Here is a 20,705-nt window from a genome sequence, read left to right on the forward strand (position 1 = left end):
AAACACGTCAAAGGATGATTCCAATTTCTCCAATCAAATCTACATAGCACCACCAAAAACTGCATTAATAGACTCAAAACCTCCAATTATGACTAGCAAATCTCTAACATAACCGCCAAAGGATGGGGAGAGTAATTGAGACTTTGTGAATATAGATGATATTGATGCTTCATTTAGATGGAAAAAGAAAAGAAAAGAAAATGAGTCTATCGAGAAGGAGACCAGTCGGTGACCGGGAGGACCCATAGAAAAAAAGTCCAAGGAAAAGTTGAGCGCATTCGATGCTTAAAATTTGTAATCACATAGCTCTTACAATTGCAACAATTATGAAAAAAAAGTCTGGAGAAAGTTCTATAGAATCACCAAAAATCAAGGAAGAGAAATAGAATCAAACCATACATCAAGAAAAAGGGAGGATATGACCACTAATCTGGTTTTTTTTTTTCTTCGTAAATTTTGGAAAGTGGTCGTTCTATCCTGTCAATTCATTATATAAAAAAACTACATGAATGGTATAATTTGAAAACATCTGATAAATTTGGAATGACAGGGAGTATATTACATGAATGGAAAGCATACTGATTGATTTGTCTTTTTTCTAAATTCAAGACAGATCTAGGTGGAGATAATCATATTACATTAACATCAAGTTGGATTGGTTCACATATAACCCATATTCAATCCACAAATTGAGTCGCATTATTGAATTCTAGCACAATGCAAATAACTTAGGTTCAGATTGGACTATATTAAGGTCATTTTGGGATCAATTCAACTCAATTTAAGCTCCTCTCCCTCTTCCTCAAAATTATATTGCGCGACATTGGCGATCTAACAACCAGTCTGCTCTTTTCAACGAACGTTTAGCTTAACCATCTCCATCTGCTCGAGTATCCATTCAGTACAATTCCTGCAAATTATAATAGCACCCCTTCTACTACAAAAATATGGTCTACCAGCCATATTACTGTTCCGGTATCAGGATGTCTGTCTGAATAAATTGTTCAAAATAAGATGTTCTCTGAATAGCTGCTATTTGTTGCTTGGATGCTAAAATTCTTTTTGAACATCTTATTACAGAGAATAAGAAGATCAAAAATGTCTTTTATTCAAGGATAATATCAATCATCTAAAAGATATCTTACTCAAATACACAAATACACCTTATCCCAAAAATAAGAGAGATAAAGACGAGGCCGTTTCCAAAGATCAGGGATCGAAAAGAAGGTACCAGAAAAGGTAGAAAAAGGAGAGGAGAGCAGTTGCTTTCAGTATCCATCCAGATAGAGCATATGACTGGCGTGAGTGAAAACAAGAAGCAAAAAAAAAAAAAGTTGGCAGTGCCACTGTACAAATCTAGAAAAGGTGTTCGCATGTTGCAAAAATGAAAATAAGAAAATTCATTTATGAAAAAATATTAAAAATAAAATAAAGATGAATCAAATCTGCAGAAAATAATCTAAGAGTTGCTGGCCATATCACTATTGCAAATGAGAAAGTTCTTGCAGGGATTAAATCACACAAAAGGCTCAGGAAGCCAATACAGAATCCTCGAATAATATTACAATAAGTTGCAATACGATAGTTACTGTTGGATAAAAGCAGTGGAATATTTACTATATAGATAAAAGAAGTGGCTGATGTCTTCCATTTTGGTTAAAAGATGGTAGTTTACAATTCAATGATGGGGAGGCTTGCCTCATACTTCTGTTTTCCCTATCTCCAGATATTTCATGAGTTACTTATCCATCTTCCTTATCTCAGGCAGCCCTGATGATTTGTAGTATGCAGTTCAAATGGTTCCAATTGATCCTGTGTGAAGATGGTCTGAGAATATCTAAAAGAACTTTGTCATCATCTCTTACGAGATTTCACGTACACTCCGCTCATCACTCTGAAGCAGGACCGGTACTTGATCGAGTTCTTCCATAATTCCACAAATCATTCAATTCTCCTCTCACCCAACCCAATATAACAATAAGGCCTAATTGTCAAGGTCATAAAAAGTTGGCATCAGTAAGCCAGGTAGATAGACCACACGAAGACAAGGTTCTAAATTTACACCATATTAGAAGATTGAGATCCTTACCTAAGGTACATGGAACCAGGTATAGAAGGGCAGGTTGTCCGTGTCCGTCCATCAGATATAAAGCAAGATAAGTGAGTAAGAGACCTGCACCCAACAAAAATAAAGGAAAAAAAACACCACTTTCATACAAAGTGTTCATGTTCCAAAATAAAAGTAAAGAAATAAAAACTATAGAAATGTGTTGTTCTGCTGGTCTGTTTGACTCAATAAGAAAACAGGCATCGACCGGGTCTTCTACAATGTGATAGAACAGCAACTAGAGTAGGGAATTTAAGCCACCATGGAAGACAAATACCGAAAAGTGTTTTTCACTACATGAACCAACCCTGATTTGCACAAAAACATGGCTGAATTATTGTTTATATAGTTGTTATGGTTCATGGACTGCAAAACCTGAACAGGATAATCAACCATCTCATGGTAGTTTAGTTGCTAGACTGGGTAATAGGTGCGAGTGCAGGGAAGGGGACAGTTTAGAAACACATTAAATAAACAAGTGCTTAGGAAGCGGGTGCAGGTTCAATTTTCTGGGAAGATTTTGAAACAGGTACATCACCCTAAGAAGATTCCATCTACTAAGAGTGGTAGCATAATAGGAGCCAGGGCATATACTTAAAAAGGGAAAAAAAGTAATATTATAATTATATGTTAAAAGCAATGACAGTAGAATGCATCTGTCACTTAGGGGACAACGGCCCATATTGTGATAGACGTAACACTTAATTATACAATTAGTACATTGAACAATACATACGAGGAACAAAAAATTGATCCAAACACAACTCCAATGTTTGTCGTATTGCATGGGTGGCCCCGGGCAGTGGGACCCTTACAATGCATAGTTACAAGGCCCAGGTGGCCCCTTGGGATTAAATTATGGATCCATGTATGCTGTAAAGTGCCTAACAGTGGTGTTGCTCAAGAGCCCTAGTATAGAAATGCCTCCAAGAAAAGGTAACTGAAATTACAGATGTGAATCAAAAAATAATTTGGTTACAGCAGGTACTCATCATAAAACCAGACATAGAGGTCCACAAAATAAGCACCATCATCCTAATAATTGCATCTTCAGCATGACTATTCTTCTTTAATCCCCCCTCCCAAAAGGCCAAAAAAATCAAAAATGCAGTCCATAAGAAGTTGCAGGTTAGCTTCTACTGATCAATTACAATGTTGCATCAACTAATCTGATAATCATGCCTGAAAACCCAAAATTTGTATGCACATGATCCTCCATTGGAATGGATGGCCTCCATTATGATGATAGAAGAACGAGAAACATGCGCTCTGTTAAGCTGGAGAAAAGCTAGATTGTTGTTCATAATATGATTATCAAAATACATATAGTATTTGAAGTTGATACATCATGTAGATACTACTCTTCCCTAGGCAACATATTACTCCAGTATATGATACAAGGTCTGCGGAACCATTCCGAACCGCCCGATTTGGGGCATCCCGGGCCGTACTGGCGGTAGACTGGGACGATTCCGGCATTGAAACCGAGACGCCGTTGCCGAAGGGGAAGGAGAGAAAAAAGAGAGAGAGTGGAGAAGGGAGGGGCAGAGAGAGAGAGAGAGAGAGAGAGAGGAAAGAAGAGAGGCCGACTTCAACTTAAGTGAAGTCAGCAATGGATTTGTCGATTTCAACTTAAAAAAAAGCAAAAATAAAAGAGACCCCTCCAGGCTCCTGTTTCGAATGAAACAGTGGACCAGAGGCAAAGCCCCGCCTCTGCATCTCCCCGGCCTCTACCTCCTCCGTACGGAGGCTCTCCGGCTTCCGTCGGCTGATCTGACTGGCCTCTCCCTCCCCCGCTCTCTCTCTCCCTCTCCCTCCCCCGCTCTCTCTCTCTCTCTTTTCCTCTCATTCTCCCTCTCCCTGTCTCTTCTACTATGTCGATACGGGCCCTGCACGGCATGGCACGGGCCCGTACCGACTCATCCTGTCAGGCAACCGGTACGGTGCCTAGTACCGGTTCCGCCGACTTTGGTGCTATGTCATTGTTATTGTCGGTAGATGGTGCACAAGAATTTGTATTATGTTGTTTGTATGTTGATCAACTGCCACTATGTTTAGCAGTTCTCAGAAATTATGGTGTCTTTCCGGAACTTAGCATGACATTATGCATGTTCTCAGATTTTTTGAGAATGCTCCAACAAGCAGTTTTGCAGATTCACTGTTAAATTCAAGTTTCTCGCTGTCCATTTCATGTTTGTGCACTTTGATGGGTAAGCAATACATGTATCTTCGTTCACCAGAAAGTGTAACTGAAGCAAAACTGATAATCACCAAACATCACCATTTGATGAATTGACTTCCAGGAGAACTTTAAGCCAACTATGGGGCCTTTACCCGTCTAAGGTCCTAGTGATATGTGGGCAATGAGCATCTAAGAGAATCAAATGGACATAAACTCAAGTCCCAATATTGAAGCAAGTTATATGTGTTGGGAATTGTTTTCTAAATGTCAATCGTCAGCGCGTTGATGATTGAATTTTGTAAATGAATTAACAAATTAATAAAGTGTTATTTGGCATTATTCATCATTTCATTGTACATCTTCAAATGAACTCTTATATGATGAAGTCCTTAGGACTTATTTTATGATAAAGGAGGATTTATCTTTTAAGTCCTTAAACCTGTTCGTGACTAAATGATATGATGTTAATAGAACGACAGCATTGTCGAGATTAGGTCGTTGTGAGACATATACGTTGCTTGTCCTCTTAACCAAGGAGAGTGGAGACACTGATATGTCATACAGGTGAAGTGTAGGAGTACATTTCACTGAACGTGACCAATTCCGGAACGCTCTACTGTCAAGAGATATTCCGAGTGGATATGGGTATAAGTATCCCTCAGACTTGAGATCACCACAGTGATTAGCAAGCAACTCACTGTACTTTGGTACCGGACTAACAGAATTTCTAATTCTGGGACGGAAGGTTACTGGGTGCAGTCAAGTACTTGCGAAATCGGTGTGTGAGTCAAGATGGAATTGACCCCTCCTGAAAATAGAAGATAATGCTTTGTGTTCAATTTAGCAAAACCTTGGCCAGAGTAATCCTTGTGATGAGTCACAGGATTTCTAAAGTTGATCACATAGTGAATGCACTGATTAGAGAGTTGACAGAACTCTGAGGTCATCCTAGCATTAGGAGTCAAAGAAATGAATTATACAATAACCATAGTTCAGAATTTCAGAATATTTGCTTCGCATATATTCGGCTTATCCGGACGTCAGGTACCAATACTAGATGGTCACATCGATTAGTGCAGAAAGTCGTTCCTGTACTACCGGCTTAGGTTTGAACCTATGAGGTCACACGCATAGAAGTTTCCTGATTGATCAAGATAGCTGATGGATGATTAAGAATCGTTCAGAGATAATTTGATCAATTCGATTGGCAAATTATTCTATAAAATAAATAAAATAATTATTGGAGGATTAATTAGTAATTAGATTACTAATAAACTCAATTTGATTGAGTAAATGGACTAAGGATGAGTCAAATTGAATTGGATTCAATTTTGGGTTCAATCAGGGTTTTAGACCTGATTGGGGTCAACTCGAGATGGGGTCGACTCGAGCTTGGCTGGGGTCGACTCTCTCAGAGAATCCAGAGGACGACCTCTTTTGTTTTTCTCGGGTGAGGTCGACTCGAGCTTTCTTGGGGTCGACTCGCTGGGCGTATCAGGGAAAGAAGCTCTCCGTCGTCTCAGCCGAGGTCGACCTGCGAAGCTATGGGGTCGACATGGGTCGATTTTGGAGTCGACTCGAAGGGGAAGGAGTCGACTCAAGGCGACTTGGAGTCGACTCGAGATCGGGAAGGTCGACTCCTGAAACTCCTGGAACTCGCGGACGGCTGAATTCAAGGGATTCGATAAAAGTGGATTTTCAATGAAAAATGATGGGATTTGGATCGTGGGACATGTGGGAGAATGGCTAGATGATGATGGAATATCAGCACCATCCATTTCGATCCTATCTCATCCGCATGAACCATCTAGTGTTTGAATTTTGAATTCAAACAAGATAAGATCTATCTTGTTACAACCATCCCCTTTATGCGCCAACAAAATACAAGATTTTTCTTTGAATTTCGAATTCAGATGATCAGAATGAAATTCAGCCTTCATCTCGCCCATTCCATCTCCTCTAAGTCCATCTCGCCATAGCTGATAGGGATCCCTGAAAAGAGCCTTTAGATCAGATCTAAGTCTTCTTTAATCCCTACAAACCATTCCTCCAAGTTCTTCCAAGAAGGCAAATCAAAAGTTGATAGCGTCGGAAAGAACGATTTTCAGCAACAAGGAAGATCCTGCGCAAGCTAGCACTTCCGCGGGTTTGGATCTCTCCAGGAGCTTCTCGTGGATTACTTGTAGAGGCCAGACGAGTGTGTGGCCACGAAGCTCGAGCATCGGATCCATTACTTTCAGATTTCATAAAGCTATAAATCTAGATCCAAAGATATTTCTTATAGGTTCCAATCCCCAAGGGTTAATCCTCTTTTTGGGCTCTTCACAGAGTAATCTTCAGAGCCTGTTCGATGGGCATTCGAAGATTAGTTGGGTGTTAGATTAATTGAGTTTAGAACTTAATTAATAATCTCATTTCAGATCTGAAATTAATCATGCAATGATTTTAGCATAATCGTTTAAACGATCCCGGCATATTGATCATGAATACTTATAGTGGTACTTTGAAAGTTGATTTCTTATGCATGCTAGAATTAAAATGTTTGATTCGATTTTTCCGCTACGAATTTCAAAATTAAAAGAACTACGTGTGGCTTGATCCCTCTTGTGAAGGGGTACGTTGGCAACCCGAACAGGTACAACCATTGATTTTGAAAAAATTTTAAATTTCAGCATGCTATCACTACTAGTATCATAGGATCACTTTCAATATGCCACTACGCTTATGGAAGATAAATTTCTAATCAGCTAAAATGAAAAGGAACACATAAAATGATAAACCAAAAGACCATGTCAAATGCCAAATCCATGTTGATAACATTATCTCTATTAGCAATCCAAAGGCTTTTACAGGATGATAGATTATTTGAAAAAGAGAAAAGAAAAGAAATACGAAGGGAACATCGGCCACCTACCAAATGCATATCCAAGTGTCAACCAAAGAAAATAGCCATTCAAGGTGCCCTTTTTGTTAGATCTATCATACCTGCATTATGAAGTAGTCATTTCTTGTTAAACCAAATGGCTATTAGTCATTAATAATATACATATGCCAACAATCTCAACCAATACCAATATCCAAAACAACAGACATCTGTGGATAGTTAAAGCACGGCATGGTAAAGGTAGCATAAATGCTATGGTTCCAAGATGAATAAGCTGCTAACATAATGAACATAACTGTAAAACTTAAATGGTGCTCGAGTATGCGCAACAACTGATAAAAGATCAAAATAGCGGGCAGTGCTGCTCTGACAATGCTCAAGTAACATAGGTTCAATGCTAGCAATGAGGAAGCTTTGTACTCCAAGACCATAAGGAGTTGAAAGTAGCATAACTGACTAAAATCAATGTAATGGTGATGAAAAAATTGAATGGAGAGAACTTTATGGTTGATCCAATCTTTGAGGAAACCTCAAATAATGATGATTGTGAAGAAGCTATAGACTTATGATAATAGAAATGTAGAATTGCAAGCACATAATACTCAATATTTATAGAAGACTATGGAGATATGCATTAGTCCATGCTGAACTAACCAAGTCCAATAGCAAAAATCCTGCGATACTAAGGCAAGTTCAGAGACAAAAGCTTATATTATATATGAAAGCCATAACTTGTTGGTGCCATGCCATTTAGAGCTAAAGGTATGGAGGCGAGGACTACAATTTTATGGAGTCTAAACATTGTGCAAGTGTATGATGGGTGAACGAATTGTAATGCCTAACTCTCAAAGAATATTTGGAGTGAAACAAACTCACCAAGTTTGAAAGCTAGGACAAACATAAAATAATGATGCATCAAGCTACTAAGGCAAATAAAGATGCCTGAAAGCAGGAACCCGACCAAAACCAACTGTCTAGTGATTGGTTTGCATTACATGAGATCAACGGGAAAATGTTAAGACCAAATGATTTGTTTGGATTCAGTTGGGTCCAGCATAACCCCAAACAGATGAATAAATACAGGTTTAGGTAGATTTTGGCAGAAGGGTTTTTTACCAAAGATTATGACAGTTAATCAATTCTAACCATTCAAAGAACTATTTTAGCCATCAGACTTTTTTTTTAACCAATCAACCTAATAAACAGGATATCTTTTGCAGAATAATATCCAAGAAATTACAATAGCCCTCTAAGCATCAGCTATCATTTAACCTCTTGGTAGGTACTAGGGCTGCAAATGGATCGGATCGACCCATGTCCCGAACCAACCCGACCCGCGAAAGACCCGACCTGACCCAAATTTTAGGACCTATGGGGCCGGGTTGGTCCTAGATTTGGACCCGTTCTATTTGTCGGGTCAGGTCGGGTCGGATCCACCCAATCTCGACCCGGACCTGACCCGACCCTTTTTTTTTGGGTCAAATTTTTTTTTTAAACCTAGGAAGTTAGAGAGTGATGGCATCATTTGGGCTTACTTTTTGGGTCGGGTCTGGATTATACATGGACCCAACCCAACCCAAATGACCCGTCGGGTCAAAATTTGTGGGCATGGACCTGACCCAACCCGACCCGACCCGATTTTCAACCGGATCGGGTCTGGGTCCAAAATTAGGACCCGAACAAGAAACCGGGTCGAATCGGCGTCACTTAGGATCCGACCCGACCCGACCCGACCCAATTGCAGCCCTAGTAGGTATTGAGACTTTGTCCAGGCTACCTGGTTTCAGATATGCACAAAAGATTTAATTGGAAGTGTTGTTTTGCTTTCCTTTCAAGTTAACAGCCTGATATTGGCCCAAACAACCTGCTCTCCTTCCCTCTCTTCTGCCGTGCTGTCCTTTCCTGTCTAATGCCTCATCAAGGCTCCACAACTCCTAGGACACCAACACTTTTAGTGGCCTTCATAACACCACCAAAGGCCCCAACCATCCTCACATTACCCTTGCCCCATCTAGCAGTGTCACCACAATGTTGTGACAGCTCCAGCAGTACGCCCCACACTCTGACATACAAAGGCTGCTGGCATTAACAATACGACCTATACTCCATAGATCCCCAGGATTTGTATAATTAAGCACACTGCTAGTGAGAGAACTAGGAGATGGATTAGCCAATGAGGCACATAGTTCTTTCGTTATTTACTTGCTAGGTATAATGAAATAGACACATATATAACAGTCTTATATATGAGGACATGGAATAGGCTAGTTGCAACATAATAGAGTCTGGGGCATCTCAGCTCAAAGAGCCTTCACAAAAAGTTAACTTCCTGTGATTTAAGTTTGCTAGCTAAGTTGTCTCTATATTAGGTTGAGATCAAATAGGTGGGAAAGTTGTCAAAGGCTCAAGGCACACTAAGGCGCTCAGGTCACTTGGAGCCTAGAATACAACAGCACCTTGATAAAATGAGGCACAAAATATAACATAGACATAATAATAATGGATACATCATTCAAAACATAAATAAAGTGTTGTATCCTCTTTTCTGTTTCTCATGTACAGAAACACGGCTGCTGCAGCAGCAGCAGCTGAAGAAGAAGAAGAAGAAGAGAAGGGGAGGAACAGGCAGAGCAGCAGCAGCAGCTGAAAGAGGAAGAGGAGAAACTCTGTTCAGAGCCTTCCCAGATCTGCTCCTTTATCTCAATCTGTCCCTCAAAGCCCTAGATCCAACCTTTTCCCTTCTATCCGCCTATCTCTCACTTTAGATCTGTCTGTTGACCACAAAGCCCCACAATCTTGATCAAACCCTGACTGGTTGACGGCTGAGATAAAATACAACAAAGGCACACTTTTCTGCACCTGAGCTATTCTTTCGAGGCACAAAAAACAAGTGCCTTTTTAGCACCTAAGGGGCAGGCAAGGCACTAAGGTTGCACCTCGCTGCACCTTGCACCTTAGGCATGCCTTTGACAACATTAATTAGTGGTCAAATTCTCTCACACATTTGGTCAAAAATTGGACCTCATTGTACTAATTGGTGACTTCTTAAAGAATGTGTCAACTTGTGAAACATAAATCCCTATTCAAACACAAATACCCTAGTTAATGAAATGACCAAAAGAGTATACTAGCACATGTGTTGCTCATTACATCTAAATTATTCATGGGCAATCCACAAGTAAATGCCTAATGTCTAGGTGTTGATAATAGCTAAGTTTATCGCACTAACTAAAGAACATTTCTATTGGTGGCAGCATTACCCAGGCACTTAAACATTTAGGCTTCATGATGTGTTCGGACACTTGAATGCTTCATGACAATCAATGGCTTTTTAAATCAATAAACCGTAGCAGGAATTTTCAAGTCAAACATAATATTTACAAGCACAACTATGTACTATTTGGCATGTCCCTTGTCTGATCTTTTGAGGATTCCTGTGTCCAGCATTTCTGGATGCTTGGATACTTGACACCTGTCTCATATAACCAGGTAATAGTCATTGGTCATGCAGCCCAGTCTAATAACAAGCTTGGTGGTCCTAGTGGGACCACTAAGGTGAGGCCTTTCAGTGGTGGTTGTGGGAATGCTGGTAGGGCTGCAAATGGTTGGTTCTTCCCAAGATCCAACTTGGACCCCTACCTACAAAGACCCCATCAAACACAACCCATGTAAATTTATGGGTTGGATAGGGTCTGAATGTAGACCCCATTTATGGAGCTGGGGTTGGATCTTCCATTTTTTAACCCATTTCTAACCCAACCAACCTTGAGTGCTATATGGACTAACATAGGTTACGCAACTCCCTGACCCACCAATATTCCACTCAACCCATATATATTAGTCTACAGATATATGAGTATGAATGTGTCTCTGTGCATGTTTTTAGTGAATTTGTATTAATAAATCTAAGATAGCCATAATGCAAAATGGTCTGATGAATATTTTTAAGATCGTAGTAATATACATATTGTGTTTTCTTTACCTGCACATGAATTTTACAAAATCTAACTTATTTTTGGCTGGTATTTAGAAGATCCATTTCCCCAAGAAGTAGCCAACCCCAACCCAGGTCACAATTCAATCCCAAAAATATGGGTTCAGACTTGGACCAGACAAAAGCCCAACAAAACCCATTTTGCAGATTGGACCATAAAGATAGAATAATCAACCTAAGCCAGCTTAATCCCATTTGTGTAAGTGGGTTAAGTTGAATCTAGATATTAGATTCAAGTTTAAATGTGTTTCGATCTAGATCAAGGAAGGTTGATGCCATTGATAGGAGTATATGACGGAGAGAGACAGACGTTTTGTGTAGGTCAGAAAGAAAGGCACTTCTCCCATTTTAGGCAATTTCAAGTCAAAAGGAGAGGTGGCAATGTTCCATGTTAGCTCCTGCCACGTTCCTCAAATCCTACTTGATACTCTATCTATCTATCTATTAAATTGTACATGTCAACCTTAAATAAATTAAAATGCCATCAGTAGCAAGTTAATAACAATGTAAGTTTTCACTAGAAGGTAATGAATATTAGAGCATTCGGTATAACCTTTACAAGGTCACCATAAATTTTAGAACCTTAAAATTTTAAATACAAATGAGGTATCCATGTAACATGACTTCTATACTAAGTATGGTAATAGCATAGCCTAGCAAGTGAAATTAGACTACCGGACTTTGCAATTAAAAAGTGAACATGCATAACCATCAGGTCTTATATACACAACAAGGAGATGAATTTAAATAACCCGCTTTTCAGACAATCGTGCAATATCATACAAAGATACCTGTAACTGAAGGCAACAAGCAAACCAGGGAAAAGAATGTCCCCAAAGCCGATCATATCATAGCCACCCCAAGGATCAAAAAAACGAGGCATTCTCAAAAGCATTGGAATTGCTTCTCCCCCACTGCTGTCACCACGAGCAACCTGTGGAGCAAATTATTCTGATCACTGTGGAAATCATTACTGCATAATGTACAAGTAATAATGTCTAACTTGAATATCTCAGTTCTAGATGTTCTAGTGGCAGAATAATTCCACGTGGAGGAAAAACTAGACTAGCAAATGCTATACGGGGCTGCATAGTGGCAGAATAAATTCTCTTGTCAAATCATCCTTATGATATCCCCTTTTTTGGATGTAAGGAGATATACATCTAATAAAAATTGCACATATGGCTATTCCAAAATTCTTTTTTACTAAACATTTTAAAATTAAATATATTCATACAGAATGGTATCCCAGGTACTAAATCTGACAGAATGTAGGGAATTAATTTGTTGCAAATCTATATCTAAAATGATGGGAAGGAGGAGGTTAACATAATAATGAAGTATAGCAAGTAATCAACTCGGTCTAGCCCCATGACCCAACCGTTTATTTGTAGTATGTGGAATAACCAGCGGATAAGATTTCCAGAATCCATGAAATTGTGCATGTTAGTGTGTATTTTACCTATGAGGCAAATAGGCTGAATGCAAGCTAGTCCAATTTTAACGGAAATTTAAATGAAGAATCATCAAATTTTATCCGAAGATATAAACAAGTTCAACTTGGAGAGTGACCATTTCTTTTTTACAATCATAGATTATCATGCATAAAGACTAAATGGGAATCGAGATAAATATTTAAGCAAATAAGAGACGGCAAGAAATACAATAAAAAGTTGTTGTGGAATACGGGTAAGGGAATGCTTGTATTGATCTATGACTAAGGTTCAGACCTAAACAAATTCTAGAATAAGGTAAGAACTAACAATGGAAGATATAGATCTCACATTCTGGGATAAAGCCATAGAATGATTTTTATATCAATATCTTATAGATCATGGGAGAAGAATATGGATATAGGTTTTGTAGCTAAGAACTGCTGCAAAGCTGGATTAATGGCTTATTCAGAGAACGGCAGAAACCTTCAATCTGACAAAAACTATACAATTCTGAACAAACTCATGAAAACTTCATATAAAGTAAAATTATCAAAATTGTGATGGATGCAAAAGCTGGAATTGTGTTTTACTTAGTGTATGGGAAAAAAATGAATCTGACAAATATTCTATAAAATTCTGAACAAACTCATGAAAAATCACATGTAGTAATTATGAAAATTGCAAATGGATGCAGTCAAGCATGTCCACGAAATGATAGGAATGTTGAAATATTTTTTTTATACATAGATTAGATCTCTGTATAACAAGTCATTGACTTATATGATTTTTTGGAATGACGAAAACAGGAAGGAGAAAAAACAAAGAACTGATTCCACTGCAAAGTCATAGTGTTGAAGATGATATAGAGATATATGAAAGGAGAAAATTGTACTAAAAAATATTCTACCAACCAACTGAAATAACCATGATTCTTCCAAGCATTTTAAAAAATGCTACTGGGACCTACTGAATATGAAACATGGTAGTAGAGGCTCATTTCGTCCCTTCTAGGGCATCAAGAAGCTATCAGGTGCATTCAGCAAAACCAGAGGAATGACCAAAAGAGGCAAAGAGTACTAAGAAGACTACAAGAAGTCATAGGAGCATTTAGAATAAGATTTAGAAGCCCTCAACATTAAAAGGGTAATGACATAATTTTGTTATCCCACAAGTCTGTCTAACTAATAATCCCCACATATTAATTTTGATCTCACTCCTCACAAAGTCATAGAAAAAGGCCATAACACAAACTCCTAAATTTCTAATGCAAGATGAACTCTGGAAAACCAATTCCATTAAACTACTATCTCTTGTGCATTTTGCAATGAAAAACAAGATAAACAATTCAACTCTAGGTAAAATAGTCATGGGAAGTTGACGATTGAGCCATATAACATATTCCTGGTTTTTCCACAAAATGCTAAAGGCAAGGAATGAATACATCTGGTCTAACCAGGACAACACGTCATGGCTCCAATTTCAAAACCAATGGCATATCTTTCATTGTCAGTAAGATTAACATCTCAAATGCACCCTCCATGCATATAACTGGAGATGCACTGGGACTAGAAAAATGCATATTCTCTTTCTTCGAATTCAAATAAAAAGATGAAGAGTAAGACTCTGCAGTCTGATTCCAATTAAGAATGATCATCACAGTGGTACTGATGAATGAAACAATAGATATTGGCAGCAAAACAGAATTTTATGCATTTAATGTATACAGATGTAGGTTGTTTCAATGTTGCTTACTCCTTTAACAAAGGAAGCTTTGAGTTACTCAAATGTATATAACAAATTGGAAGTTCAATAAACAAGCTTGCCAGGCTAAGGGATAAGAAAGTGACCATAACCATAACCATCAATGTTTGTCCCAGCTATTTGACCTCGGTTAAGGGGCAAAAGGTGAAATAAGCATGTATTAAACAAAAAAGATATTGCATTTTACTGTTAAGCCCAAAATAAAGATAAATCTTAGCTTAAAAAAAAATGACAAAATAAATCTTAAACAGGAATAATTTCGAATCCTATATGTTGTTATAATAGCTTATGAGTATAAATGTTAGAACAATAGTATTCATGGTGCAAAAAGCATATTCATTTATGGCATCAATAAAAGGAAAAAAATAATAAAGAAACATTAATGCTGAGATATAAGACCATGAGAATAAGACTTACTGCAATCATAACACTTTCGTGGAATATAAGAGGCGATATAAACACCCAGAATATGTCATATACAAATGCACAGCTAAGAAGAGCCGATGCAACCTGCATAGAAATATTGTAATTCGATACAGTAGTCATTTCAGCTATGGCAAACCCAGCATAAAACATTGTTGCTAGAATCTGAGCCTTGCGTAAATGCTTACCTTGATATTTGGCAATCGAGCCATCTGCAGTACAGTTATCATCAAACAGATACCCTGGAAATATCAAAGAGCACCTTATCAGATAAAAATGAGTGAAATCAAAGTTGTAGAGGATATCTACAAGTGCTTAGATGATAAGAAATGTTGATAGATAACAAGAATGAGATAGGTAACATTCTAACTTAGCAGCAAGGTCGGCAGAACCGTACCGAAGCGCCCGGTTTGGGGCCGGTTCAGAGCGTCCCGAGCCGCCCGATTTGGAGCATACCGGGCCGCCCGATTCGGAGTGTCCCGGGCCGTACCGGCCGCGTTCCAGGATGGTTCCGGCGACGAAAACGAGACCGACGTTGGGGGGGAGAAGACAAAGGAAAAAGAGGAAGAGAGAGAGAGAGAGAGAGCGGGAGAGAGAGGATAAGAAAGGAAGAGAAAGAAAAGTTAAGGCCGGCTGATGGAGGCCGAGGAGCCGCCGCACGAAGGGAGCCGCAGAAGAGAGGCTCGCTTCGGTCCCCTGTTTCATTCGAAATAGGGGCCGGAGGGAGCCCTTCTATCTCATGCCAGTCCCACTTGCTCACAAGATCTTACCCCAATCTCTAACAAGATCACATGATAATAGGGTTGAAAGTGTATCAGATAATATTTGTCCAGGTCTGTTTTCGTATCCGAATCTATCCGGATGTGGATAGAAATTTGAGCATCCAACTAATATCTGTATCTATATCCATATCCGTCAAAGAAAATAGATATGGATATGGATAGACAACTACCCAATCAATATCCGAATATCCAATTTTCTTTTTAACCCTATTTAATTTTATATAGCATTCATAAACTTAAGAAAAACAAACCACATCAACATGCTATTAACTTGATTTATCATCCATTTAGTAATATCGTTGATTTCGTAGACATAAAGTTTAATTATTCGATTTATATCCATATTTATATCCATACTTCTGATATCCAATTTTCGTATTTATATCCGTACTTCTAATATCCGATCTGCATCCGTATCTGTTTAAAACAAATATGGATATAAATTTTTGCATCCGATTAACATCCATATCTGTATCTGTATTCGTCAAATAAAAAAAATATGGATATGGATATATCAATATCCGATCCGATTTCAGTCCTACATAGTATGCATATTTCCTGCACCTTAAAAATGATAACAGTGCGCAGGGCAAAAGAAAGAGTAGGCTAAGCCCATTTTACATTTCCAGTTTGTTCTTTGTTCTCTTTATTTTATTGTTATGTATCTAGAGATACATCAAAGGCATACTCCTTCAAGTTTTCCTTTGTCACAAAGCATATGCTTGAACAAAAAGGCATCAAATTTTCTTTTCTTTTCCAATTCTATTGTTTTGTTCTAATTTTTTTATTTTTTCCCTCTAAATCTAGCAGATATCCTCATGCCCTGCACTGGCATTTTTCTGACATTTTTACTTATGATTGTCGCGTGTTGTACTACTATATGTAACAGCAGCAAACATCGTGGGTGTTTGTAAGATGACAAGCACTGATTAAAACTAACTTACAGAACAGTCTGGGACCAACCGCCATTATTCTGAGAAGAGTTGTTCTAATCACAGTTTACATAAAGTCCTTATTGACCTGAGGCTACATACAGACATGTTCGCTCCACAGAAGATACATGTAGATTTGTTGACAGCCAATAGGGGATCCATCATTCCTACTGTAGGAGAGGACATTCTAGATTGTCCCTTACATGTTGGACTGAAATCCGCTGGTCAATTTAGAAAAATATTTTATCATATGTTTTAACATATGTATATAGATGCATTTATTTTACAAATATTTTCTAAATTATTTGGAGAGTCCAACAATTTCAAGTGACTCACATGTAAGACAAGGAATTGGCAGTGTGAGTAATGGCCCAAACCTGTTGGCTTACAAGGAATATTAGTTGGTGGAGGAACTATAATGTAATATACAATGTCAAGGGTCATTTTAATCTCCATTCGTTGGGGAAGAGTGCAGTCTGTTGATGGCTATGATTGCAGTCGCCAAACCAAGTATATTATATCTAAAGTAAATGATTTAATGGTTGGACTAGAACTAGGACTTGGCTTATCAAAAAAAGGGACAGGTAATGGTTCCTACGCAACATCCTCTTTCTCTCTCTAATAAAGAGAGACTAGGAAACCAAGAGTCTGTTGCTACGGTTATAACTTCGAAATTGTTATAAAAACATTCAAGTTATGTTCTATAACTTCTAAGAATGTAAAACAAAGTCCACAATCTCAGTACTGGATACCGTACATGCACATTATTGGTTCAGTATGATACTGCTCGATACAATATGATACGCATCCCGTATCAAAATAGCCATCAAACCATTTTTTCCACTTTTTATCTCAGAACATCTCGGTATAGGTTGGTACGCCTTGGTAATGGGGCCTGCACCGATTCGAACATGAGCAATGTACCAGTTCCAACCCAGTATGGTATGGTACATCCCTTGGAAGGAGACATGTTGATATGTTTTTAAGAACAGCATCATGTGGGAACTAAGGAGGATTTTGCACTTGTGAAATCTTGTGACAAAACCCTTTCCTTTTATTGATTAAACCATGTTGTTCATGTGGATGATCCTAGGGAATTATTTTAAAAAAAAAAGCCTTTATCAAATAAATTTTGGTTTATGCAAACTTTCATATGAATATATTTGTTCAAGATATTACAAGGAAAACAGATACCATAAGAAAGCACAACTAGAGCAGCAAAACCGAACATATTTAGGGCAAAAAAATATCTTACAAGAATATCTTGACAAATCCAAGCATACGAAGCATGCTGATTTGCAGCCCATAGAATTGCGAAGGCTGCACAGAATGGCAAAACCACAACAGATATAATCGAGACTTCGCCAAAAATTGGAAGATGTAAGGTCTTCTGCCCACAATCTTTGGATATTCTGTTCGGCAGAGCAGCATTACTTAAGTCAGGGAATGAGAAAGTGAGAAAGGGACCATAGCCAGATTATAATATGACCGTCAGTCTGTCAACATACCTTGAAATAAGTGTCACTAAGCAAACATGCATTCCCTGTAAAATGAAAGCTTGAGTTACAAAGACTGAAATGATCCAGAGTCAGACAAAAAAGGAGACACTATATGGATCCATAATTATCAGCTGAATAACTATATAGTAATTGAAACAAAAATTAATCAAAAGTCAGCTTACCTCAGTACCACCAATGCAGAACAACACAATCAGCAGCCACACGAACCAAGATGACATAAAATAGAAAAGAAGTAATAGAAAAGCTGATGCTGCTACAACAAAAATTATAGCTCCCTTTGCATTAATCTCTAAGACTTCCTTCTCAGAGTCTTCCCTGTCATTCATTCCAGTGTTAGGCTGATCCTGTCCAACAAACGAATAGGAAAACAATTAAATGTATGCTTCCTGTCATTATGTTATTACTTCTTAATGGAAACAAGCAGAATGCTAGATTAACTTATTTTTCCACCTACATATGCTAAGATGCTAACAGCACAAATTGTAAGTGCATATTCATAATCTCAGGTTTGATCCTAGGCATGTAGCATTAGTGTAATCGTACAAGTGAAAATTGATCTTGCAGTTTAATGACAGGAAAAATCCTGAGGTTGCTGCATAAGGGTTGAGAGGCTCAAATTGTGAAGCATTGCCAATAGGGAAATGAATACAGGAAGAAATACAAAAGCAAGAAGTGGGACGTGAGGCCTAGAAACTTTGAATGTATTCCAAATGCGGCAAACAGCCATCTACACCATATTAGAAAAAACACTGGGAACATACAGAAAGCCACTAAGAAACTAATCTGCAGATTGTTTTCTCAATGATATCTCCACAACTTTTCTAAGCATTTGGACGAGTTTCCACTAGACTACAGTCCACTCATGCTTCCTGCCTGTTCCCATATTTTTGGTAACTGAATGAAATTTGATTGCCAAACTCATTTCCATCCAAATCTAAGTTGCACTAAAAACATGTTATTGGTAACCATGCTTTGAAGTTGTTCCTTAATAAATTAACTGATCAAAAAAGGATTTAGCTATTGCAATGACATGTATTAATGGTTTCTGTGGATGAAATTTCATAACATAAAATGTGTGAGCAACATGTGGAGGTTTAGTTAAGGATCAGAATTGTAGTTTGACATGGTAAGGCATACTGGTTTCACTAACAGATGATTTTTAAGGTTCCTTGTCCTTCAGTGAGTCTGTAGATAAGCAAGTACTGTTCACCTCATTTTCCAGAAAATTGTGTTAATGATGAAATGGTCAGTCCTAGCTTTAATGTTCACTCTATCTTCATGATATTCTTGCAAGTAAGATGGACAATGGTGATGGCAATCTAATGTAAAGAGCTCTTCCCTCTAAATCAAAAGGCCTAAACCATCATGTCTTGGCTGGGAGTACATCTACTCTTTTGTTTTCTTTTCTTTTCTTTTTTTCTGAATAGTTCAGCTTGTAGGCTTAATTGGGCTATACAAACGGGTATAACCAATTCCCCAAAAAATGCCCCAACCAAATAGGCCAAGACCCTGCGGGGCCATCCACAATCAGGGCCTTCAATATTTGCCAATGCAAGGACTAGAACCTGCTACCCAGCCAAAGAAACGTAAGCTCCTATCATGCATGCACTGTGTGCATGGTTTGGATTACCTAAACTTACAGTGTTCCACCATGATGTAGGGGGTTTAGAATGGAAGCAATGTTACTAGACATGAGACAAACTTTAATCCACATCAGAAGTAAATGACACATAAAATTCCATAAAAACTTTGAACAGATACTGTGCTTCATATGCATTCTGTGCTTAAAATACAAATCAATCCAAGAAGACACACATAAAAGTTGTATAGGCAGCTGAACAAAACAGATTCAGTATGAGATCTCCAAATTAATCAATCATTTGATATCGCATCCAGCACATGTTATTGCAACTAAGGAGATGGTCAGCATTCAGATTTTTTCCTTCAAATTTGTTCATTGCTGTTAGTAAAGATTTTTGTTTCTTTCTACAAGCATCCACTGAACAAGGACAAAGCTGAAGAGTTTCAGTACAGATCCTTGCGCTTCTTTTTACTCCATACTGGCAAAAAGAAAACCCAGCAATTGTCCAAAAATGTTCAGCCATGCTTCACAAGGATTACTTTTGTGAACGGAGGACCCTGTCAACATCTAAAACAGACAATTATTATGTGCCTTAAACTGAAGGGTGGTCTTCCCCTAAACCAAAAACCTATATTCATACCAGTACCTTAGACCCCTGCTGATCAGGTAGCGGGTTGGTATGATATGTCAGCATGGCATACTGACACAGAGCATGCAAGATCTTGCTGCTCAAGTAGCGGTACTCCAAAATCCTTCCCAGTGGCCTTGTTGGTGACAACGAAGTGGGATCACCAAAGAGGACACACAAAAAGGAGGAAAAGACGAGGCGACCTGAGCGGTTCGAGGATGATGATGACAAGGTGATTGGCAAGTCTTGCCCTGCAAGAAGAGGCAAACAACTAGGCTTGTCGATACTTGCTTTTTAGAATCCATAATTCTGTAAAAAAAATTATAATATTTTTTTTGTTGGTAAAAGTATTGGGATTGGTTGAATGTATTTTCTGAAATAACCCCATCCTTTTTTGGTAAGACCTGCAAAAAATATGCTACTGACGTGGGTAAAGCTAAAGCAACAATAGTATTTATATGATTCGTAAGCACA

At 38.3% G+C, this 20,705-nt stretch overlaps 1 protein-coding gene across 2 annotated transcripts in view; it reads right to left on the bottom strand.

The window, feature by feature from the left end:
* Positions 1–1,455: 1,455 nt before the first annotated feature.
* SPPL3 (SIGNAL PEPTIDE PEPTIDASE-LIKE 3) overlaps positions 1,456–20,705 on the bottom strand; it is a 33,576-nt gene continuing 14,326 nt past the window's right edge. For both annotated transcript variants that reach the window (XM_008813431.6, XM_026810639.4), the window contains exons 6-14: positions 18,183–18,365; positions 18,010–18,044; positions 17,757–17,913; positions 14,976–15,029; positions 14,782–14,874; positions 11,959–12,101; positions 7,204–7,274; positions 2,090–2,173; positions 1,456–1,984 (exon numbers count right to left, since the gene is read on the bottom strand). In XM_008813431.6, coding sequence (XP_008811653.4) covers positions 1,890–1,984; positions 2,090–2,173; positions 7,204–7,274; positions 11,959–12,101; positions 14,782–14,874; positions 14,976–15,029; positions 17,757–17,913; positions 18,010–18,044; positions 18,183–18,365 — 915 coding nt within the window. In that variant the 3' untranslated portion in view covers positions 1,456–1,889. The remainder of the gene's footprint in view (positions 1,985–2,089; positions 2,174–7,203; positions 7,275–11,958; positions 12,102–14,781; positions 14,875–14,975; positions 15,030–17,756; positions 17,914–18,009; positions 18,045–18,182; positions 18,366–20,705) is intronic.

This window comes from Phoenix dactylifera, chromosome 4 (genome assembly GCF_051530095.1).
Source record: "Phoenix dactylifera cultivar Ajwa chromosome 4, Ajwa_hap1_PhDact_Kaust_v1.1, whole genome shotgun sequence".
NCBI classification, from domain to species: Eukaryota; Viridiplantae; Streptophyta; class Magnoliopsida; order Arecales; family Arecaceae; genus Phoenix; species Phoenix dactylifera.